We start from the raw sequence: 22,789 nt of genomic DNA on the forward strand, positions 1-22,789 counted from the left end.
GGGCGGCCTCCTCTCTGAAAGCAATTCTGGAACCGGGACCCCCTTCTGCTTGTTTCAGTACCTTTTTATTAGGCCTCCTCTGAGACTTTGCATGAAGTTTGACAACTCCCAAAGAATCAGTATGAGTCTTTCATCTTAAGTTTCAAGTTCGGCACACCTTTTGTTCTCCTCTGCTTTCTTTTGATTGTAAGTTGCTGGCCATCGGAAAGTTGTTTGAACTCTTTCTGACTGAGTTCGGAGATGTTTACACTTAGAGCCTGCAAGTCGTTCTCATACATACATGTTTCAATAACAATCTTTCTAATGTCGCCATGTACAGCTTCGGTGACAAAAACATTGCCTTTGTTTTTTTAACATTAACATATTCTTATTAAAGCAGTATATACAGTTAGCTTCAAAAGAATAATTTACAAAAACATCTAATACAAACTATACTGAGACAAACGAAGTTTATTTTTTTTTACAATATTCACATGGGACTTAACCTAAGTAAAAAATCGATGTAATGTGCTTTGGAATATTTAACATTTAAGCTACAATCGAGTTTTTACACTTTGCTTATAAATGTATTCACTCGGCTCGCCGTTTGACTTCCACTGATCCAAATTAATTCATTTACCGGGACTTATAAGAAAATTAGTGATTTGACTATATTAACGAAAAATAAACAAACAATAGCAATACACTTAAAGCGAATTAAAAATAATACAAAATAATGATAAATAAAATATTATGTTTTCAGTTTTAATTAAATTTGTACGTAAGGAGAAATACACCAGAGATAGATCAAAAATCGCTCCACGATCGACGATTTGTACACCCCTGATCTACACCAATGCTATCTACTGCCAACCACTACCACTAGTATTTTAACACACAATCACAAACATCCATGCTCTAATGCAGGATTCGAACCTGCAGCCTTTTGGCTGAAGAGTCAGCCAACCAGGCAGGATACATAGATGAAAAATTAAATTTTGTGGTTTAATAAAAATTAAAACAGTTTTAATTTTTATTAAACAAATAAATAATATGATATAATTATATTACTATTTACTTTTAATGACATGGATGAGCTGCTCAGCCTTGCAGAGTTGCTGGATATCTGGCTCAATATTGGTCAACTTCAGTCGAAGATCGGCACACACAAAGACGATTTCTGTATTTTGTTTCTTATTTGAAGGAGTGATAATAATCCTTTCTCTCAAAGATAGGCTGCAGAAAACTGCACGATGATTTTCGACTTCTTCAGATAATTCGGGAAATTCACTTCTCACTGAAGGTGAGATCCAGAATTGAGCCAAACCACGATCACAGAATTTCATTTTAAGCCCACTGTCACTTGAAAGCTCTCAATTAGCTGCTCATTTTTCGATAACGAAAGGTCGTTCTCGTCACTGCAAGCCTGAAATGGATTGTGAAAACCACAGAAATTTCTTATAAAAAGTTATTCGGAAAATGTTTTCAAATTCTGTTTCAGAGTTTTGAGGTGGACACAAACCCTTTCCCAGGTTAAATTCTAAACTAATAAGTTTTGGGGCCTTATACAAAATAACCAATTGTATTTACCTTTTGAATACTATCCGGGAAAGCTCCAAACCTCCCCGTCCCTTTCATCATGCATTTGTAATCAGGCGACTGTTGATATTGACTTTATATACACATTCAAAACTGTAAACAATTGTTGAATAATAATACAATAATGTTGGCATAATTACCGTAAAGGGAGAAAAGTCACAAAACAGAAAAATGTTCCTACAAAATCACCAATTATATTTACCTTTGAATGCGATCCACTGGTTGAGTGTCCGCAAGTCAGAAAATCTTTCCTTTCATTACAGGTGTTAAAATTATCGCATTGCAACTGATGGGAATTCTGTGTTTCTGTGGATTCGTTACAGACCTCTTTCTCTTCAGAAACTACACACAAACTGTCATTACAAACTCGATTTGTATTATCACTGTTATCCAACTATTTTTCCTTTTAAAGAAGGTACCAATGTACTTATCAATAATTGAAATACTGTACTTACTCGCATATAACTCTCACCACGGATTTTACTTTTCGAAAAAATAAATTAAAAAGTTTCGCATATACCTCGCAAATGAAAAAAGCTGAAACACGTTTAAAGTAGGGCAATAGTAACTTGCTCCTGCAGTAAACAACAAGCATCCCCCAATAGCTACTATATTACATAGGCAAGAAAAACAAGTACTTTCCTTATATCAGCGAATAAGGCATAAGCAGTCTGTGTAATATATTTCTGAACAAATAGTGCAATTGGAGACAACTGGGATAAAAACGACACTAATTAATAAATCACATGTCCTCTCATACAGAAACTATGCTGTATATATAAATTCAAGCAAAACCATATGTTGCACCGGCAAACACAGAATCTAACTAAAAACTATTGTTATTAATTAGATAGTGTGAGTTCTTGGCTCTCTGCAGTCAGGCAGAGAGGTTACATGCTCATATTCTTGTTGAAGTATGTTACATCGAAGTCACTTAAAAGACAAATTACATTTTTTTTTTTTTTTTAGATTAAAGCCATTAAGAGTTATTCTAACATGATACTGTATAAGATCATAAAAGTGGAAGAACATAGGAGTTTCTATTGCACAATATTGTCTATTTACATGAGAGTGCCAGCTGATTAATTTTCGCACTGTTTAGCACAACAATCCTTCTTTTTTCCCCTTTCTTTTGGGGGGGGGGGGATGGTGTCACTTCTATGCTGGAAAGTGAATTATAATGCAGTCGCCCTGCTCAGCCAGGAGTTGATTCCGTGGATTCCAGTCTTGGTGGAAAAGATCTAAGGTGTTGTATTGCCTGCGGTGGTGATACTCGTGTAGGATCCGACTTCTCACCTTTTGTTGGAAGGCTGCAGTGAGTTGGTCAGTTGCCTCTCTCTGTGAAGTTGCTGTGCTGTTTGGTCTTGTATCTGAGGTAGAAGTTGTATATTACCGCTTTCGCGGTGATGAAAAGGTAGTTGCAGAATGAATGGTTATTTGACTCCGCATGGACGAGATTGAAATATTCCTCTTCTGTATGAAGACTACCACAGGTGAGAGCTGCCGTTTCCCGAGACAAACCGATTAATTGGGTGTTGACTGGGCATTCCAAGTAGATATGCCGGACTGTTCCTAATTGGTAGCAGAACAGGCAGTTATCTGAGACGTTTGAGTTAAATTTTTGTAATATAGTAGGAGTGGATAATATATTGTGCCACATTCTCCACTGAATATCTGCGTCAGGTTTGATGGCTCTTGTGCGATATGGTAGATCCCATTGAAATAGTGTTTGATCCGATGATGCAGGATTTTCCAATAAAGTGCTTTGGTTCGACTGTTGTGTTAGAGTGCTGTAGATCTTGTTGGTATTGCTGGGTGTAAGTTTCTCCCATGAGTTATTGGTTTTTATCAGAAAGATAGGCGCCAGATCTTCTGAGTTGGGAGGGCTAAGCCCCTCTTCTGTTATGCTATCAGGCATAGCGGCTTGAAAAGCGGCCTTTACGTTGTCTATCTGCTCAGACTGATTCCCATATTCCAGGTTTTCGAGAGAATTTGGAAAGCGCCAGGTGAGGCTTGGAGAAAATATATATAGTGAATGCTGTTATGGCAGTTTCACAGCTTGCTTTTATCTTTCCTTCGCGCGCTTTCCGAAAAAATATATAAATACTGGGGTTAACTCACAACACATTTTGTCCAAGTATTACTTAGCACTTCTGAAGATATATTGAGCCTTGGTTGAAGAAGGAAAACCTTCAACAATAAAAATCAATAAACAACAAGCAATTGGTTGAAATGTGGATAACATATGTTCACTTCAAATCTGAGAAAACTGCTAGGGAAGGTGAAAGCAATAAAACTATATTGTTTTTAACTTCACCCCCCCTCTTTTATTGCTCGTCATTCTGCTTCTGCAAATTAAAATAGCAGCAGCATGTTCATTCCATGAACATGCTGCCGTTTTTTTTTTTTTTAAGTATTCATTTTATTTTAATAATTTTTACTTACTTATTCAATTTTAATTTGTTTTGTTTTGATAATTAAAATATATAGATTTATTTGGTTAATTTAAGCCGGTGGAGCACATGACTCATCATTGCAGACCACCTGTGGTCTGCAGACTATAGGTTGAGAAACACTGCTATAGGGTTTTCTCACCTTATTGTGACCCTTAATTCATAAAGTAGTATAGAAATAGAAGACATGACACAAACATAAATAAAAAATGAATTTTAATTAGGAAAAGTATTTTGGAAAATTTTCTAGTGTTTTTTAACTTTTTCTTTTGGGGGGACCAGGGTCCCTTGGCCTCTCCCTGGGTGCACAACTGGTAGAGGTTGAATAGGACAAGAGGTAGAGTATTACTAATGACAGCCAACAGGGGCGAATTCTCCATGCTTGCTGCGCAAGCTCATTACTTGAGAAAGAAGTAATATTTATTTGTTAATAAATGCATGCATTTATAAGTATTCCATTTAGGCTTTTATTTTTGTAGACAGAAGATATCTTAAGCTTCTGTGGCAATTGAGCTTTGCGTTGTGTATTGAAGGCCGATGCTTGCTCGTCTAGTCAAAGCTACCTTGGCTTGCTCGGTTGTGGGAGTTTCCAGGTCATTGCTGCAGCACTGTGATTTCATGTGCGTGCATAGCCATTTCCATTCCCTTCACATCGTCTCACTCGGTTGCTTAAACACAGGCCATATGCAGTCAAAGTAGCTCTAGCCAGTGAACTTCAGCCAGCCTTTACAAGTGTACATGTTGCTTGGGAAAATTAAGTTACAACCAACTTTTTATGACGATGTTTATTGACCAGTTTATCAAGTAGGTTAGCTAAATTGAAAAAGATAGAATATCATTTGTAAAATAAATGTTGTATTTGTATGATTAAATATACATAATTTTCTAAATATATAGTTTTAAATGGTCAGTAATTCATTATTCCGCTAATTAGACTTCAATCACACCTCTCACTCCCTGAATGATAACAAGAGCAAGCGTGAATTTCAAGACCAGCATTTGCCCCTGATAGCCGAAGAACTTCAACCAACAAATATAGTTAAGAAGGATTTTAGGAAGAGGATTTTGGTTCCTTTCATTCTGGTGTAAGACAGAGGCCAATAGAAACAAACTATATTTTGTTTCAATTTGGTTGCTACTATAGACCTGGTAGTCCATAGGAAGACGTGGATGCCAAGCATCAGAAGATTAGCAAAAATGAGTGTAGGCTGAGAGCAATTATCATGGAAGATATCAACTATGAGGATACAGATTGGAAGGAGGAAAGGGCACATGACAAGATGGAAATGGAATTTATACAGTTAAAAAGCGATAATTACCTTAAACAGCATATAATGGAAGGGACCAAGGATTTGAGAGTGTTGGATCTGGTAACAGCATCAGAATATCTATCCATAACTACAGTAGTAACCTTATCTCCGATTGGGAAATGTGACCATGCAGTCTTATTCAGGGAGGTTGGTCAATATGTGGAATTCTCAGTCAAGAAAGGGTTTAAGTGGAACTTCAAAGCTGGTGATTATGACAAACTTATGTGGCAGCTTGGAGCAGTACAATGGCATAAGAAACTATAAGGAAAGATTATCAGTAGTGTGTGAGAAGTGGTCAAAGCTTGTTTGAGAAAGGCAGTATCAGACTGCATACCCAAGATCAGGAGGATAGCCAAGTGGAAATGTGCTTTGCATTATGGGATACTAAGGCAAGTGATGTGAAGTCATCAGCTTCTATATACGAGTATGCAATAATGTAAAGCACTTATCCTTACAGGTAGGTAGGTATGTATAATGCTATGCATTATGAGAAATTATGACTTCGGCATTATTTCCTTAATATCCTTGGTATCACCTCTGGGTCTGGTTCCCACTGATGAGACCCCAATAAAGGTCGAAACCGGTCTGGGTAGTGACCCTTCACATAATGCATAGCATTATACATACCTATATACATACCTATAAGGATGTGTGCTTTGCATTATGGGATACTAAGGCAAGTGATGTGAAGTCATCAGCATCTATATATGAGTTGCCCCAGTCCTGAAAATATTTCAGGTGCAAACTTTGTTTGCTTCATTTAGATAATGGGTTAAGTCAAGTATATAATTTCTTGGTACTTTAATTTATGGTGCTGATAGACATCAGAGAGTAGTATATGGTGGAGTAGAATCAAGGCAAAAAAGGTGACTAGTGGAGTGTCTCAAGGCTCTGTATTATGGCCACTACTCTATAATTTGTATATCAATAATACAGGGAATGATTTAAGGGAGGAATTATCTAATTGTTTGCTGATGATACAAAACTGGGGGGGGGTAGTTGATAAAGGTGACAAAGATATTCTGAAGGATGATTTAAATAAATTGGCAGCATAGGCAAAGGACAACGAATGTCAATTTAATGTTGCAAAATGTAAGGTAATTCACTTCAGAATAAAAATAATGCATACCGTTCATCTCATTATGAGTACTGGATAGCAGGAAACCTACCAAGCTGGGTATTTAGGGGATAAGAATGCACAGAGTGAAGTTCAGAGGAAATATTGCAAAATCTGGCAGAATAGAAGAAACAGGGATGATATGATTGAGACTTACAATTTTGAAAGTATTATACAGGATACTAGTAGATGGAATTTTTCAATTTATGGGAGGTAGGGAGAGGACAAGAAGGCATCTTTGGGAGTTAAGAATGAATGCATAAAGAAGGGATGAGAGCTAGATTTTTTTTTTTCATAGATTACCTATGATGGCTGGTGTGGATGATATGTGGCCTTCCTCGATGGGTCACTGATTCCTGGAGGTCTCTCTTAATAACAGTAATAATATAAGAAGAAGAATAGCTCAAAGGATTACATGGATGTTAAAGAACACACTGAAAAGTAAAGACAGGGAAGTTATTATCTCTGTTTACAATTTATCATTCAACCACACCTTGACTACTATGCACAGATTTGGTCACCAGGGTTCGTTGGGGAATCAGGAGGTGGTGGAAATGATTCAGAAACAGTGACTAAGCTAGTGATAGGTGTGTGGAATGCTTCCTATGAGGATAGACTGAATGTTGTAGAGTTTAGCAGAAAGAAAAGATGAGACAATGATAGAAACTTATAAGTTGCTAAAGGGGGTTCTATAACAGTGATATAAAAGAAATTCTTCAATACAATGACAAGCAGGGAGTGAATAAGGGGTTCATTCCCCTTGTAAGAGTGTAGTTAGTAAGGGTATAAAACTAGATTTTTTGCTTGGAGAGTGGTGAAAGAGCGAAATGAACTGCAAATGTAGTTGTGAGTACCCCAATGGTGAATGAATTTAAGGAGAGGTATGATGAGTATTGTGTGAATAATGGTTGGTATTGGACTCCTGTGATGAGTGTTTCCACTCCATGAAGATACCTATGAGTAATTAGGACATACACAGTATTTCTAGATTGTAATGAATGTTTGATTTACTCTGTCAGTAAAGTTATATAATTTAAGTGCAGAGAAAAACTCATTAAGTTTTTTAATAATTCATTTAAAATGTATATGTAAACAAACATAGTTTTTACTAAAAATAAAGAGCCAAATGGCTTTAGTTCGGTGATGCAAAATTATATAAATCAAGTGGATATTAAAGCCAATATTATTTCAAAGCTGAATGTACAAACTATGAAAGTTTCATATGAAATTTGACCATTTAGGGCAACTCTTAAATGCCAGCGGGAATACACCCACTGGCATTTATGAGTTGCCCTAGTGTGGACCTTATAGAAAGCATGATCGCTTGCCCAAGTGTCTATATATATATATTCGCCTTCTATTGGTCCATTTTGATAAGGTTTCACTGGCCATACAGCTGTTTCGAACTAGTTGGTTCTCCTCAGAGACCAGGCAGAAACTTTAAGAGAGCAAAAGCTCTCATTCAGTATTAAGGAATTCGAAGTGCCAGAGAGGTATATTTTCATAAGCAAACTCTCGGTCATTGCGTAAAGTATTTACTAAAAATAAAGAACCAAAAGGCTTCAGTTTGGCGATGCAAAATTATATAAATCAAGTGAATGTTAAATCCAGCATTAAATCCAACATGGTTCTTTATTTTAAGTAAACACTTTACACGCCAACAGAGAGTTTGCTTATGAAAAATACACCTCTCTGACACTTCGAGTTCCTTAGTACTGAACGAGAGTTTTTGCACTCTTAAGGTTTCTGCCTGGTCTCTAAGGAGAACCAACCAGTTTGAAACAGCTGTATGGCCAGTGAAATCTTATCAAAATGGACCAATAGAAGGCAAATATATGCACACTTGGGCAAGCGATCATGCTTTCTATAAGGTTTGGCTAGGACAACTCATAAATGCCAGCGATTGTATTCCTGTAAGCTCTCTGGTTAAATTTCATATGAAACTTTCATAGTTTCTACATTCAGCTTTGAAATAATGCTGGATTTAATGTCCACTTGAAACATAGTTTTATTTTATTTAGCTAAGTAATTAATTTACCTTTTTATTCTGGTTCTTGGTGACCACTCATCAAAACCTAGTGGAGATGAAGATGCCCTCTGGTCTGAACTTGAATCAGAGCTGCTGAAACTAGAAACCTGATTTTGACAATATTTTGGAGACTTTTCAGAGTCTTTGTTTCTTATATTCATTTTTTCAGGAGGTGACTTGAAGATAACCATCCCAACAACATCTTCAGCAGGACATGAAGATGTCATGCTGATACTTGGAATGAATGTGGCAACAGGGAGGCATAAATGATTTTTATAATGAGTTGCCTCTTGTATTGCTTTCTGACATTTATCACACAGTCGAACACCTGAACTTGAAACTGGAGATATTTCTCTATGTGAAGTTTTATATTCATGAGAGTCTAAATTAGATGAACTTTTTCCTGAACATAAAAAACTATTAATATCACATTGTACAGCAACAAATTTTGTAGGTCTTCGATTTTCAGGAACATCATCAAAAACTGTGTAATTACCAACTCCTGTATCTTTAGTATGAGGTGATTTGCATTTTACAAAGGTCTCACCAAAATCTATACCTGTATTTCCTAAAAACTCCCTTAGGAAGACATCATCATCTTCATTAGATGAAGTCAATGGTGTTTTCAAAGATGACTTTTTCTTTTTTTTTTTCCTTTTGCATGAATAGCATATATTATCATTCATATAAGCCTCTCCTACACTTGCATCTGTAACCACAGTGTTAGGTCGAGTAGTAGCTAATGCATCCATTCTGTATTCTTCTTCTTTTTCTTTCTTCTGTATAATGTGTGACCTTTCTAAATTCATATCTAATGGATCTGTATTTACAGATTGGTCCCTTGTTTTTCTTTCAAACTTTTCTTGGAACAATGTGCCCATTTCTGTACCTGGAATTGAAACCTGATTACAGCTGTGAAACTGTAATGATTTAATTTTTTCGTCATATGTCTGCAGAGGCCACCACTTCTGCCCTTCCTTAGAAGATGTAGTAGAGACTGCAACATCTTTATTCTGAGAAATTGTAAGTGGTCTGCAAGTAAGGCACTCTTCTCCTGAAGCTATTGATTTCAGTTCTGGAATATAATGTATACTTACATCACTTTTGTATATAGAAGGAACAGGGGACATCTGAATTTGAGTTTCAAAACCTATCATATCAGTTGCTACATCTACATTCTGATGTTTATCAGAAGTGGCTTGTTTTTTCTGAAATGATGCATCAAGTTGTTGAGCAAGACTGGGAGAAGTAAGATCTGAACTCGATGAAAGAGTTGCATTATGATCATCAGATCTTAAGGAATATGACTTGCATCTATAGTAGGAAGGAATAAATCGACTAGCTTTTAATGTCTTTTTACCTGTGGTCTGGTCTTCAGTTATATCATGAATATTAATGTCACCAACACCAATAGAACGATGATTACTTTTATTATCTCGAGCACGAAGTTGAAACAAGAGAAGTCTCTTTTCTTCTTTCAAAACAGATAATTTGACCTAAAAATGTTATTTTATTAATTGTAAACCAAGCTCTATTAAACATAAAGCATTTCAATTAAACTGTATAAGCAAAATATTTTTAACAAACAAATGCAATATTCTTAAAACAGTAACAATGTAATCTTGAAAACAAGACCTAAATCTAAGAGAATGAGATAAAATCTGAAGGAAATGTGACTGCCTTAAACAGAAATGTATATAGCGGAATTGTCCAAAAGAATAGTAAAATAATAATTACTCAGCAGACACAGAAAGAAGAAGCAGTCCATGAAATGAAGGATGCATATAGAAAATTCCTGGCTGGTAAGTAAGTCGGCATATACTGTTAGACTATCAGAGAAAATGTAGAGATATTTATTTTAATGTTACACAGTAATTAGCATTCATTTTGATAAAATTATTATCAAAATGAATATGAATATGAAGACTACTACTACCATGTTAAGTAGTCTCTACACAAATTACAATAACTGTAATTTGTGTAGAGTATTCATGACATGATCTGAAAGGCCTGATCACAGTTATTATATTTAATATATCATTTCCCTTCCTTTTTCGGGATAGGAATTGTGCATCCTGTTTCACCTATATAAGCTATATCACCACTATCACACACAAGCTCATCCACTGTTCCTTAAACTGATTCAGCATATCTGCATTCCACTCACCCACTACTCTGAATGCAAAGAACCTTTTCCACACTACTTTGCTCACACCCTCTTTATACAATTCCAGGGATGGCCTCTTGTTCTACCTTCCTTCACATTCTATGATAAATTTCTTCCATGTTAACTTGGAATGTTATATTATATGTATTCTTTTGATTACATAAATGATTTGTGGATGGTTAGTGTGGATAGAAGAAGGGTGTGTGCAAAGTGTGACCTGAACGAGGAACTGATGAATGCGAATCTGAAATTGATGACAGAAAGTGTTAGAGCGAGATTATCGCGGGGAAAATGAGTGCACGTTTGAAAGAGTTGCGAAAAAATGTTAAAAAATCAGTAAAAAAGAAAAAGAGCAATTTGAAAACTGTAACAGATGTTAAAAGGGACGGTGAGGCAAGAATGGTGGAAGGAAATGAAATTGAGAGAACGAATGAAACTAGAAATGGCGTGATGCAGAAATCAAAAGTGAAAAAAATCGAAAGAATGAATGATGGCGAAAGTTGGACGCATGTTGGACTGAAAGTACAGAAACAAAGAAAGATGAATGAGAGTGAAAGTGAGAAGAATGATAGCGAAAGTTGGATGCATGTTAGACCGAAAATACGGAAACAACGAAAGATGAATGATAGTGAAAGTGAGAAGAATGAAAGCAACAGTTGGACGTATGTTGGACCAAAAGTATGGAAACAAAGAAGGTTGAATGAGAGTGAAAGTGAGAAGAGGGGGTCGAGAGTTAGAAAGTTAGAAAGACTGAATGATAGAGAGAATGTGTCATGAGATTCGGGAAGTTGAATTGGCTTGGATGAGGCAAGAAATGAAATGGATGTGGAATGAAATTAAGAGAATTCAGGTCAAAACTATTAAAATAAATTATGATGGCATGAAAGAGTTAACGAAAGATGAGCGAGTGGTGTTGTATGGTGACTCCATTATTAAAGGTGTGCTAGAGAATATAATGCACGAGGTATGTTTTCCAGGTGGTAAAATGAGTAGAGTGATTGAGGCATTGCATATGAGGCGGGAGCGAGCAGAAGAGTTAATAGTATTAATTGGTACAAATGATTTCAGAGAGGACAAAGAGCGTGTCAGAATGGATATCAGGAGGTGGAAAGATAAAAGAAAATAGTGTGACAGGAACGATAGTCACTGTGATGCCTAGGTATGACTGTGGTGAAATGAGGCGGAGCGCAAGGATTATGAATGATATGCTGGCTGAAATGTGTGAGGAGATGGGAGTACAGTTTGTTAATGTGTGGAATGAGTTTGATGGACGAAGTGAGCTGTATGGGAGCGATGGACTGCATTTGAGTGGTTATGGTGTGAGTCGCTTGGAGAGAGACTGCTGCTGGAAGGTAGAGAAGTGAATAGAGAGAATGAATCAGATTCAGAGGGGAGTGATGTGGAAGAGCAGGAGAGTAAGACAGGAGAGATTGAAGAAGTGGATATGAATGGGGAAGTGAGTGGTATGAGCATAGAAAATGAAAGAATGGGTGTGCAAGAGGAGCAGGGAAACAGAGAGACTCAGGGTGGACAGGGGTACACAGCGTGAGAAAGGTGGATGCTCCAAGAGGAGGTGAGAGCATGTGTAGGAAGGAAAGGAATGGGATGACCAGGGATCAAGAGGAAACAGTTGGAATTGAAAAGGGTTCTAAAATGAAGAAGCAGAAAGGGAAATGGCCCAAGTCAAGCATGGAGAGATCACATCAAGTGAGTGGTATCAGTGGAACTAGCTGTAGATCCAGAAATGAGCTGTTGTGTTTGTATACAAATGCTAGAAGTATAAGAAACAAAACAGATGAAATGGTTGCACTAATTGCATCTGTGCACCAAAAAAGATTGTCGGAATAAGTGAGACATGGTTGGAAGAGGATAATATCCTGATAGGAATAGAGATGAAATGGGTATGATGTGTTTCGTGAGGATAGAAGGGGCAAAAAGGGAGGGGGGAGTGCTATTGCTGATAGAGAAAGAGTTATGTCCATACAAAGTGGAGATGCAAGATGGAAATAGTGCCAGTGGTTTTGAGGCAGTATGGTGTAAGATAGAGGGTGAATCAAATCAAATACTTGATGGGATGTTGTTATAGACCTTTTCTTATTTTCTTGGCTAATTTGAAATGTATAGTCAAATTAGCCAAGAAAATAAGAAAAGGGTGATCATTATGGGTGATTTTAATTATGGCAATATAGACTGGAATGATGAGATAGCAACTGGAAGTAAAGAAAATGAGTTTCTCGAGTTTTTGAGGGATAACTACCTCAGACAGTACGTGACAGAGGACACACGAGAATTAAGGGTCTTGGATTTGATCATCTCATCAAAGGATGTAATCATGGGAGGCCCAGGGTGGACAGGGATACAAAGCGGGAGAAAGGTGGATGCTCCAAGAGGAGGTGAGAGCATGTGTAGGCAGGAAAGTAATGGGATGACCAGGGATCAAGAGGAAACAGATGTTGTTGCAAAGGGTTCTAAAATGAAGAAGCAGAAAGAGAAATGGCCCCAGTCCAGCATGGAGAGAGCACATCGAGTGAATGGTATCAGTGGAACTAGCTGTAGATCCAGAAATGAGTTGTTGTGTTTGTATACCAATGCTAGAAGCATAAGAAACAAGGTGGATGAAATGGTTGCACTAATTGTGTCTGTGTACCCAGAGATTGTTGGAATAAGTGACACATGGTTAGATGAGGACGACATCCTGACAGGAATAGAGATGGAAAGGTATGATGTGTTTCATGAGGATAGAAGGGATAAAAAGGGAGGGGGAGTGCTATTGATGATAGAGAAAGAGTTATGTCCATACAAGGTAGAGATGCAAGAGGGAAATAGGGCCAGTGGTTTTGGGGCAGTATGGTGTGAGATAGAGGTGAATAGAATCAAATACTTGGTGGGATGTTGTTATAGACCTAGTAATGTGGATGGTGGTGATAGTGAAATGTATAGTCAAATAAGCCAAGCAAATAAGAAAAGGGTGATCTTTATGGGTGATTTTAATTATGGCAATATAGACTGGATTGAAGAGATAGCGACTGGAAGTAAAGAAAATGAGTTTCTTGAGTTTTTGAGGGATAACTACCTCAGACAGTATGTAACAGAGGGCACACGAGGATTAAGGGTCTTGGATTTAGTCATCTCATTGGAGGATGTAATTATAAATGAGGTGTCAAATCATCCACCAATTGGTGAAAGTGACCATGAGGTGATTACCTGGGTGGTTGCCAGCAGTGCAAGGACCCCTGTGAAAAAAGGGTATATGTGGAACTACAAGGGGGGTGATTATGAAGAGCTCAGGAGACAGCTTACAGATGTAGCATGGAATCAGGAGTTAGCTGGAAAAGAGATCAATGCAGCTTGGGGGATTTTCAAAAACTATTTAGTAGATGCAATGTCTAAATGTATACCACGGGTGAGAAGGTTAAATAAGGTAGGTGTGAGATGGATGAATAAAGAGATTAAGCATGCAATACAGAAAAAAAAGGCATTGTGGAGACAGCATAAGAGAAGTGGAAGTAACCAATTTCATGAGGTCTACAAAGACCAGGCAAGGAGGGTGACTTGGTTGGTGAGAGTAGCTAAAGAGAGGTATGAACAGCAGTTAGCTAATGAAGCCAAAAAGAATCCTAGGGAGTTCTTTCGATATGTAGCCAGCAAAAGAAAGAATGATTATGGAAGGATGACATTGATTGGAGGAAATGGTATAAAGACAGCTGTTGCAGAATGTGTTGTGGAGATACTTAATGAGCAATTCATAAAGATCTTTCAATCTTGTGAATGTGACTTCATGGAGAGATTAAGAGCAGTTGATGATGGGGAGGAGAGACTGACTGTAAGTGAGCAAGAGGTGTTTGGGGAGTTGAGTAAACTAGATGTAAATAAGGCTGTGGGACTTGATAATATATCACCACGTATTCTGAAGGAGTGTGCCAGAGAGTTGACACCTGCCTTGACATATTTTTTTAATACGAGTCTTGCACTTGGTCAAGTTCCTAAAGAGTGGAAGGAGGGCAAGATTGTGCCACTTCATAAAGGAGGTGATCGAACTCAAGCATCAAACTATAGGCCTATCTGTGTGTCAGGTGTTGTGGTTAAGTTGTTGGAGAAGCTTGTGAGAACTAGGATCCAGAGTTGGGTTGACAACAATGGTATAATCTTTGATGGACAGCATGGATTTGCTAAAGGGAGGTCATGTTTTAGTAATCTACTTACTTATTACAATAAAGTGACTGCGTCCTTGGACAGAGGAGAAGGATACACAGTAATATACTTGGATTTCGCAAAGGCTTTTGATAGAGTACCTTATGATAAGTTGACAGTCAAACTAGCGCAGATGGGGTTGGATATTAGATTAGTGCATTGGATTGGAGACTGGCTATCTGATAGGTATCAACAAGTTGTGTATGGGGGTGCAATATCCAGGAAAAGGAAAGTCACTAGTGGAGTGCCTCAGGGGTCTGTTTTAGGGCCATTACTATTTAACTTATATATTAATGATATTGGCGAAGATTTGGATGGAGATATTCAGTTGTTTGCAGATGATGCAAAGTTGGGACGAACCATAAAGAGTAGTGAAGATGTTGTGGCCTTGCAAGAAGACTTGAATAAATTGAGTGATTGGGAAGCAAATGGGGATGTGAGTTTTATGTTGCAAAATGTAAAGTTTTAAAATTTGGAAAACAAAGATGGGATGCAGAATTTATGTTTGGTGAGAATATATTGTTGGAACTAGAGGAAAGAAGAGATCTGGGGGTGATAGTGGATAAGGATCTAAAATTTAGGGGACACATCGCCAAAATTGTGAAGACAACACAAAGACTTCTGGGAATGATGCGGAGGACACTGACATGTAGAAGTAGGGAGATACTTGTTCCAATGTATAAGGCTTTGATTAGGCCACACTTGGACTATTGCGCCCAGATTTGGTCACCGGGTTTTCAGAAGGATGAAGAGATGTTGGAAAGGGTCCAAAGGCGACTGATTAAGGTAGTTTCTGACCTCTGAAATGTTGAGTATGAGGAAAGATTGAAAAGATGTAATTTGCAGAGTCTCGTGGAGAGAAGGAAGAGGGGAGATATGATAGAGACCTACAAGTTGGTAAGGGGTTGTTATAGGATCAATGGTGGAGAAGTTCTACAGAGAATAGTGGGAGATCAGGGGAGAACCAGAGGTCATCCCTGGAAACTGTACAAGGAGGGTGTGAGTAAGGGAGTGAGAGGCAGGTTTTTTTCGTGCAGAGTTGTGAGTGATTGGAATGCCTTGCCTGAGAGCGTGGTGTCTGCAAGTAGTTTGAATGTGTTTAAGACACGGTATGATGAGATGTGTGTGTAAGATAAAAGGACCTCCTAGATGAGTCTTTGACTCCATGAGGTCTTGTTTAATAATAATAATAATAATAATAATAATAATAAATGAGGTATCAAATCATCCATCAATTGGTGAGAGTGACCATGACGTGATTACCTGGGTGTTTGCCAGCAGTGAGAGGACCCCTGTGAGCAAAGGGTATATGTGGAACTACAAGTGTGTGGGGGGGTGATTATGAAGAGCTCAGGAGACAGCTTGCGGGTGTAGCGTGGAATGAGGAGTTAGCTGGAAAAGAGATCAATCCAGCTTGGGGGATTTTCAAAAACTATCTAGTAGATGCAATGTCTAAATGTATTCCAAGGGTGAGAATGTTAAATATGGTAGGTGTGAGATGGATGAATAAAGAGATTAAGCATGTGATACAGAGAAAAAGAGCATTATGGAGGTAGCATAAGAGAAGTGGAAATAACTAATTTCATGAGGTCTACAAAGACCAGGCAAGGAGGATGACTTGGTTGGTGAGAGTAGCTAAAGAAAGGTATGAACAGCAGTTAGCTAATGAAGCCAAAAAAAATCCTAGGGGGAGTTCTTTCAATATGTTGTCAGCAAAAGAAAGAATGATTATGGAAGGATGATATTGATTGGAGAAAATGGTATAAAGACAGCTGTTGCAGAATGTGTGATGGAGATACGTAATGAGCAGTTCATAAAGATCTTTCAATATTGTGAATGTGACTTCATGGAGAGATTGAGAGCAGTTGATAATGGGGAGGAGAGACTGACTGTAAGTGAGCAAGAGGTGTTTGGGGAGTTGAGTAAACTAGATGTAAATAAGGCTGTGGGACATGATAATATATCACTGTGTATTCTGAAGGAATGTGCCAGGGAGTTGACACTTACCTTGACATATTTTTTTAATATGAGTCTTGCACTTGGTCAAGTTCCTAAGGAGTGGAAGGAGGGCAAGATTGTGCCACTTAATAAAGGAGGTGATCGAACTCAAGCATCAGACTATAGGCCTATCTGTGTGTCAGGTGTTGTGGTTAAGATGTTGGAGAAGATTGTGAGAACTAGGATCCAGAGTTGGGTTGACAACAATGGTATTATCTTTGATGGACAGCTTGGATTTGCTAAAGGGAGGTCATGTTTTAGTAATCTACTAACTTATTACAATAAAGTGACTGCTTCCTTGGACAGAGGAGAAGGATGCACAGTAATATACTTGGATTTTGCAAAGGCTTTTGATAGAGTACCCCACGATGAGTTGACAGTCAAACTATAGCAGATGGGGTTGGATATTAGATTAGTGCATTGGATTGGAGACTGGCTATCTGATAGGTATCAACAAGTTGTGTATGAGGGTGCGATATCCAGGAAAAGGAAAGTCACTAGTGGAGTGCCTCAGGGGTCTGTTTTAGAGCCATTACTGTTTAACTTGTATATTAATGATATTGGCGAAGATTTAAATATCCGTGTTTAAGACACGGATATTCAATTGTTTGGAGATGATGCAAAGTTGGGATGAACCAATAAGAGTAGTGAAGATTTTGTGGCCTTGCAAGAAGAATTCAATAAATTGAGTGATTGGGCATGGGAATGGGTATGTGAGTTCAATGTTGCAAAATGTAAGGTTTTGTAATTTGGAAAACAAAGATGGGATGCAGAATTTATGCTTGGTGAGGATATATTGTTGGAGGTAGAGGAAATAAGAGATCTAGGGGTGGTAGTGGATAAGGATCTAAAATTTAGGGCACACATAGGCAAAATTGTGAAGACAACACAAAGTCTTCTGGGAATGATGCGGAGGACACTGACGTGCAGAAGTAGGGAGATTCTTGTTCCGTTGTATAAGGCTTTGATTAGGCCACACATGGACTATTGTGCCCAGATTTTGGTCACCAGGTTTTTCAGAAGGATGAAGAGATGTTGGAAAGGCCATAGGCGACTGACTAAGGTAGTTTCTGACCTCTGGAATGTCGAGTATGAGGAAAGATTGAGAAGATGTAATTTGCATAGTCTGGTGGACAGGAGGAAGAGGGGAGATATAATAGAGAGACCTACAAGTTGGTAAGGGGTTGTTATAAGATCAATGGCGGAGACGTTCTACAGATAATAGTGGGAGATCAGGGGAGAACCAGACGTCATCCCTGGAAACTGTATAAAGAGGGTGTGAGAGGCAGGTTTTTTTCGTGCAGAGTTGTGAATGATTGGAATGCCTTACCTGAGAGTGTGGTGTCTGCAAGGGGTTTGAATGTGTTTAAGACACGGTATGATGAGATGTGTGTGTGATAAAAGGACCTCCCAGATGAGTCTTTGACTCCATGAGGTCTTATTATTATATAATAATAATAATAATAATAATAATAATAATTAACGCAGTAACAAATCTTTACCAAGTTAGTGTAGCGTAGCCAATAGCCAACAAACTGAAAGACAATACGAAGTGCAGGAGTTGCAAAACCGAAATTACCGAAAGAAAAAAAGGCATATCGTGCGACTTCTGCCACAACTGGCTACATACTTCCTGCGCGAAAGTAGAGGATTCGGTGCTCAAGTTACTTATTGAACTGAACCAGCCTTCTGTTCGATATGCCCCCCACTCTGTTAAACAGCTGCTAAACATAGGCAAATGAGTCGAAGATCTTGAACAGCACCTTAGTAACATGATCGATACTTTCTTGTCCAAAATTCGAAATTTGGAAACCAAGCTCGAGATATTCGACCCTCAGCGGCCAATCAGAAGTGCATCTTTACCCACTAACGAACTCGGTGATTTAATCGCATCAATGGTACACTCGTCGCTCGAAGTTGAAAACAGGAGACTCAATGCCGTTATTTTGAACTTCCCGGAGGAAAACAGTAAATCTCTAAAAGAATTTAGCAAAGTAGCAGGCATATGTAACTTCGATCCTAGAAACATCATCAAATGTCATCGATTTGGTACCATAAACAGAAGAAAGGACAGAACGAACTATCCAAGTCTCGTCAAAGTGATCTGTGATATGCCGACAAACACTTCCAAATTAATAATAGCGATAAATAGCAAACTAAAGGAGAGTGGCGCCCAATCACGTGTATGTGCTCAACCTGAATTAACCTTTGAACAAAGGGAACAAAGACGTCAACTCCGAAAACAGCTGGACGATAGACTACAAACAAACCAAATTAGTGCAAAAACCAAGTGACGCCACTAGTAGCCACCAAAGAGACCAGTATGCAGGCACTGCATACGAAATGTGCAAGACCCCCAGCGGTCAAAGCCATTCCCCACAGACCCTTGCATATCCACTACACCAACACCTGTAGTCTCAACTGCAACCTTAATAGCGTTCACTATCATCTGCAGTCAACCAAACCCCAGCTACTCTTCTTAACAGAAACACAAATTTCACCTTCCCCCAGCACCATCCATCTTAACCATCCAAACTATTCACTACTTAATTCCTTTCGACCCAAGGGTGGTGTGTGCATATATCCGTTCTAACATACCCTGCCAGAGAGCACCTAACCTTGAATCGCCCAACTTTGACCTTCTTTGGCTAAAAATATATCTCCCCCACTCAAGTCAAATTCATCTGCTGTCTCTATCGCTCTCCCAATACCACCAATCACTCTGAGCTCTTTAACTTCCTCTCCTCAAAAGTTGATTTCTTCCAGTACCACTATCCAAATAGTGAAATCATCCTCCTAGGTGATTTTAATGTTCATAACACCAACTGGCTTTTCTCTTCCATCTTGCAGGCAGAGATGCCGAAATCTTTGCCATCACCAATGACTTTACACAAATTGTTCACAAGCCTACCAGAATACCAGATAACCCAAATCACTCCCCAAATACCCTACACTTCTTCCTTACAAACGATCCTTCCAAATATACAGTGAATGTAGTGAGCCCCCTGGGTAATTCTGACCACAACCGAGTGCTCATCTCCTGCCCAATGCAACAACGCTCACACAGTCACACCTGCATGAGAGTAGTCTGGCATTACAACAGTGCTAAATGGGACAGCCTCCGAGACTACTATGCTTCATTCCCATGGTTGGACTACTGTTTGCAGTCTTCCAATCCTAACATATGCACCGAACACATCACAAAATAATCCTCACTGGCATGATAACATACATTCTTCACACCACTCTGAACTGCTGCCCCTATCCAAACCCTGGTTCTCCAAAAAATGTGCCAAGGTTGTGCAAACGAAAAATCAGGCATACCACAACTGGCTCAAATTAAGAACACCAACTTCCTTCAGTACCTATACTGAAGCCCGACACAGATGCAAAAAAAGTATCAATGATTCCAAAACAGAATTTGAACCGGCAAAAAGCAGGAAGCTTGCAGCCTGTCCTTGCGGCAGCCATGCCTTTTGGTCTCTCGCCAAAGCAATTGGTCGCAACAACTCTTGCCCTACACTATGCCCCCCCCCCGCTATCATACCCAAATGGCTCGATTGCAACATCACCACAGAAAAATCTAATCTCCTCGCTTCACACTTTGCCTCCAATGCACGCATAACCGACAATGGCAAATGTCCCCCAGTCATTCCAACTGCCCAACACACAATTCCCCCTGTATCCTTTTGCCAGAAAGAGATCATAAACCTGTTGTCAAAATTAGACACAAAAAAATCCCCTGACCCTGATGGCATTCCTCCAATTGTCCTGAAAGTCTGTGCAGCAGAACTGACTCCTATCCTATGCCGTCTATACACACTCTCCTACTCCACCGGTATTTATCCCAAAGCCTGGAAATTGGCCTATATTCAACCTATTCCCAAAAAGGGTGATAAATCGCTGCCATCTAGCTACCGCTCTATCTCACTCACCTCAATCCTATCTAAAGTGATGGAGAAAACCATTAACTCTCAACTCCTGCTCTACCTTGAAGGCACCCAGCTATTAAACAACCACCAGTATGGATTCTGTCGATGCCGATGAACAGGTGACTGCTGTCATATATCACTCATCTCTGGACATATGCCATGGAAAAATTTGGTGAATCCCAAGTAGCTGCACTTGATATCTCTAAAGCCTTTGACCAGGTCTGGCACAAAGGCTTATTAAGCAAATTCCCATCATTTGGACTGTCTCAGGACTTCTGCAGATGGATTGCCAGCTTCCTGTCTGGGTGCACACTATGTGTGATGGTAGATGGCTCCCTATCCTCCCACTATCCAACAAATGCCTGGGTCCCACAAGGTTCAGTTCTCTCACCGACCCTCTTCCTTCTATACATCAATGACCTACTTCAGTTGACCTCCAAACCAATATACAGTTTTGCAGGTGACAGCATATTGCACTCCTCCCTTTCATTTGATAAACCTCACCCTGTACAACTCGCTTCAACCCACAGAACATCAACCACAACTTCCCTTAACACAGACCTCCAAAACATCTCCGATGGAGCTCAGATAACCTTGTCAACTTCAACGCTAGTAAAACCCAGTTCCGTCTTATTTCACACAAAAAAGAACCTTTTTACCCCAGTATTATTTTCGATAACACTCAAATTCCCAGACAAGATGAAATCTCTCTTCTCGGAATTACCATGACATCAGGCCTCTCCTGGCATAAACACATCACAACCACTGCATCCTCAGCTTCCAAAAAACTAGGCTTTCTATTTCGCTCAAGATGCTACTTCACTTCAAAACAACTGTTAACCCTATACAAATCGCAAATCCACTCAGCTATTGAATACTGTTCTCACATTTGGAGTGGGGCTCCTAAAAAGCTCCCTCAAAATGCTTGACTCGATACAGAGGAGAGCAATTAGACTGATAAATGATCCATCTCTTACTGACTCACTCCCCCCCCCCCACTCTCACATAGATGCTTAGTCTCTGCAATTTGTATATTCTACAAATATTTTCATGGAAAATGCTCATCTGAAACAACATCAATAATTCCCCCACTCTCTACTAAACCTATTGGAACACGTATAGCCACCTCCCAACACCCCTTCAGAGTACACCTCAAAACCCACAGAACAAGTTTCTTTTCCTCCTCCTTCATCTCTGCTACTGCTGTACTGTGGAACAATCTTCCCCCTGATGTATTTCCCAAGGAATACAATATACAGGCTTTTAAATTGAATGTTAACAAGTTCCTCCTCTCCCATCTCGCTACCCATATACAGTACTAAAGTACTATAGGTTGACCAGCCACCCTCTCGTATATGGGCCCAACATAAAAAAAAAAAACTTAAATATCTTAATCATATCCCCCTCCCTTCCTCCCATTCGCAAGGCTTTGCAAATTGCATTTCCTCAATGCATCCCAAAGACCTTAGTCGGTAATCTGGACCCTTTCTAATATATCTTCATCTCTAGGAAAACCAGGGAACCAAATCTGTGCAGAATAATCCATATGGAGCATGATCACAGTCTTATACAGTGGAACCATAACTTCTGTATTTCTGCACATTAAGGTCCACTGCATTGCCATAATCTGATGTGATGACTTTACAACTTGTGCATTGTTACCCCTGAATTCTATTTCCCAACCAAGTGTATATTTTCACATTCTATTGTTGCCTTCCAGATTTCTGAAGCTAACACTTTGCAACATTAATGTTTGCAAACTGTTTACAACTGTTTGCATAATTTGCAACCAGTTGTATATCATCAGTTAAACCCTTCCCAATATCATTAATATACAAATTAAATAACAATAGTTCCAAAATACACCTGCAGCATACCGCTGGTGATTTTTCTCTTCTGAGGTACTGCTCTCCATACACAATTTGTGGTACCTAACTGAGAGCCAGTTGACTATCCAACTCACTAATCTATTATCCAATCCCATCTGCTCCAGTTTAGTTACCAACCTGTGGTG

At 38.9% G+C, this 22,789-nt stretch overlaps 1 protein-coding gene across 5 annotated transcripts in view; it reads right to left on the minus strand.

The window, feature by feature from the left end:
- LOC150108537 (uncharacterized) overlaps positions 1–22,789 on the minus strand; it is a 284,792-nt gene that overhangs the window by 144,877 nt on the left and 117,126 nt on the right. For all 5 annotated transcript variants that reach the window (XM_090415967.1, XM_090415968.1, XM_090415966.1 and 2 more), the window contains one exon: positions 8,497–9,983. In XM_090415967.1, coding sequence (XP_090272093.1) covers positions 8,497–9,983 — 1,487 coding nt within the window. The remainder of the gene's footprint in view (positions 1–8,496; positions 9,984–22,789) is intronic.

Source organism: Typopeltis vanoorti, chromosome 3 (genome assembly GCF_054136105.1).
Source record: "Typopeltis vanoorti isolate ZY-2024b chromosome 3, IOZ_Tvanoo_1.0, whole genome shotgun sequence".
In the NCBI taxonomy this organism is placed as follows: Eukaryota; Metazoa; Arthropoda; class Arachnida; order Uropygi; family Thelyphonidae; genus Typopeltis; species Typopeltis vanoorti.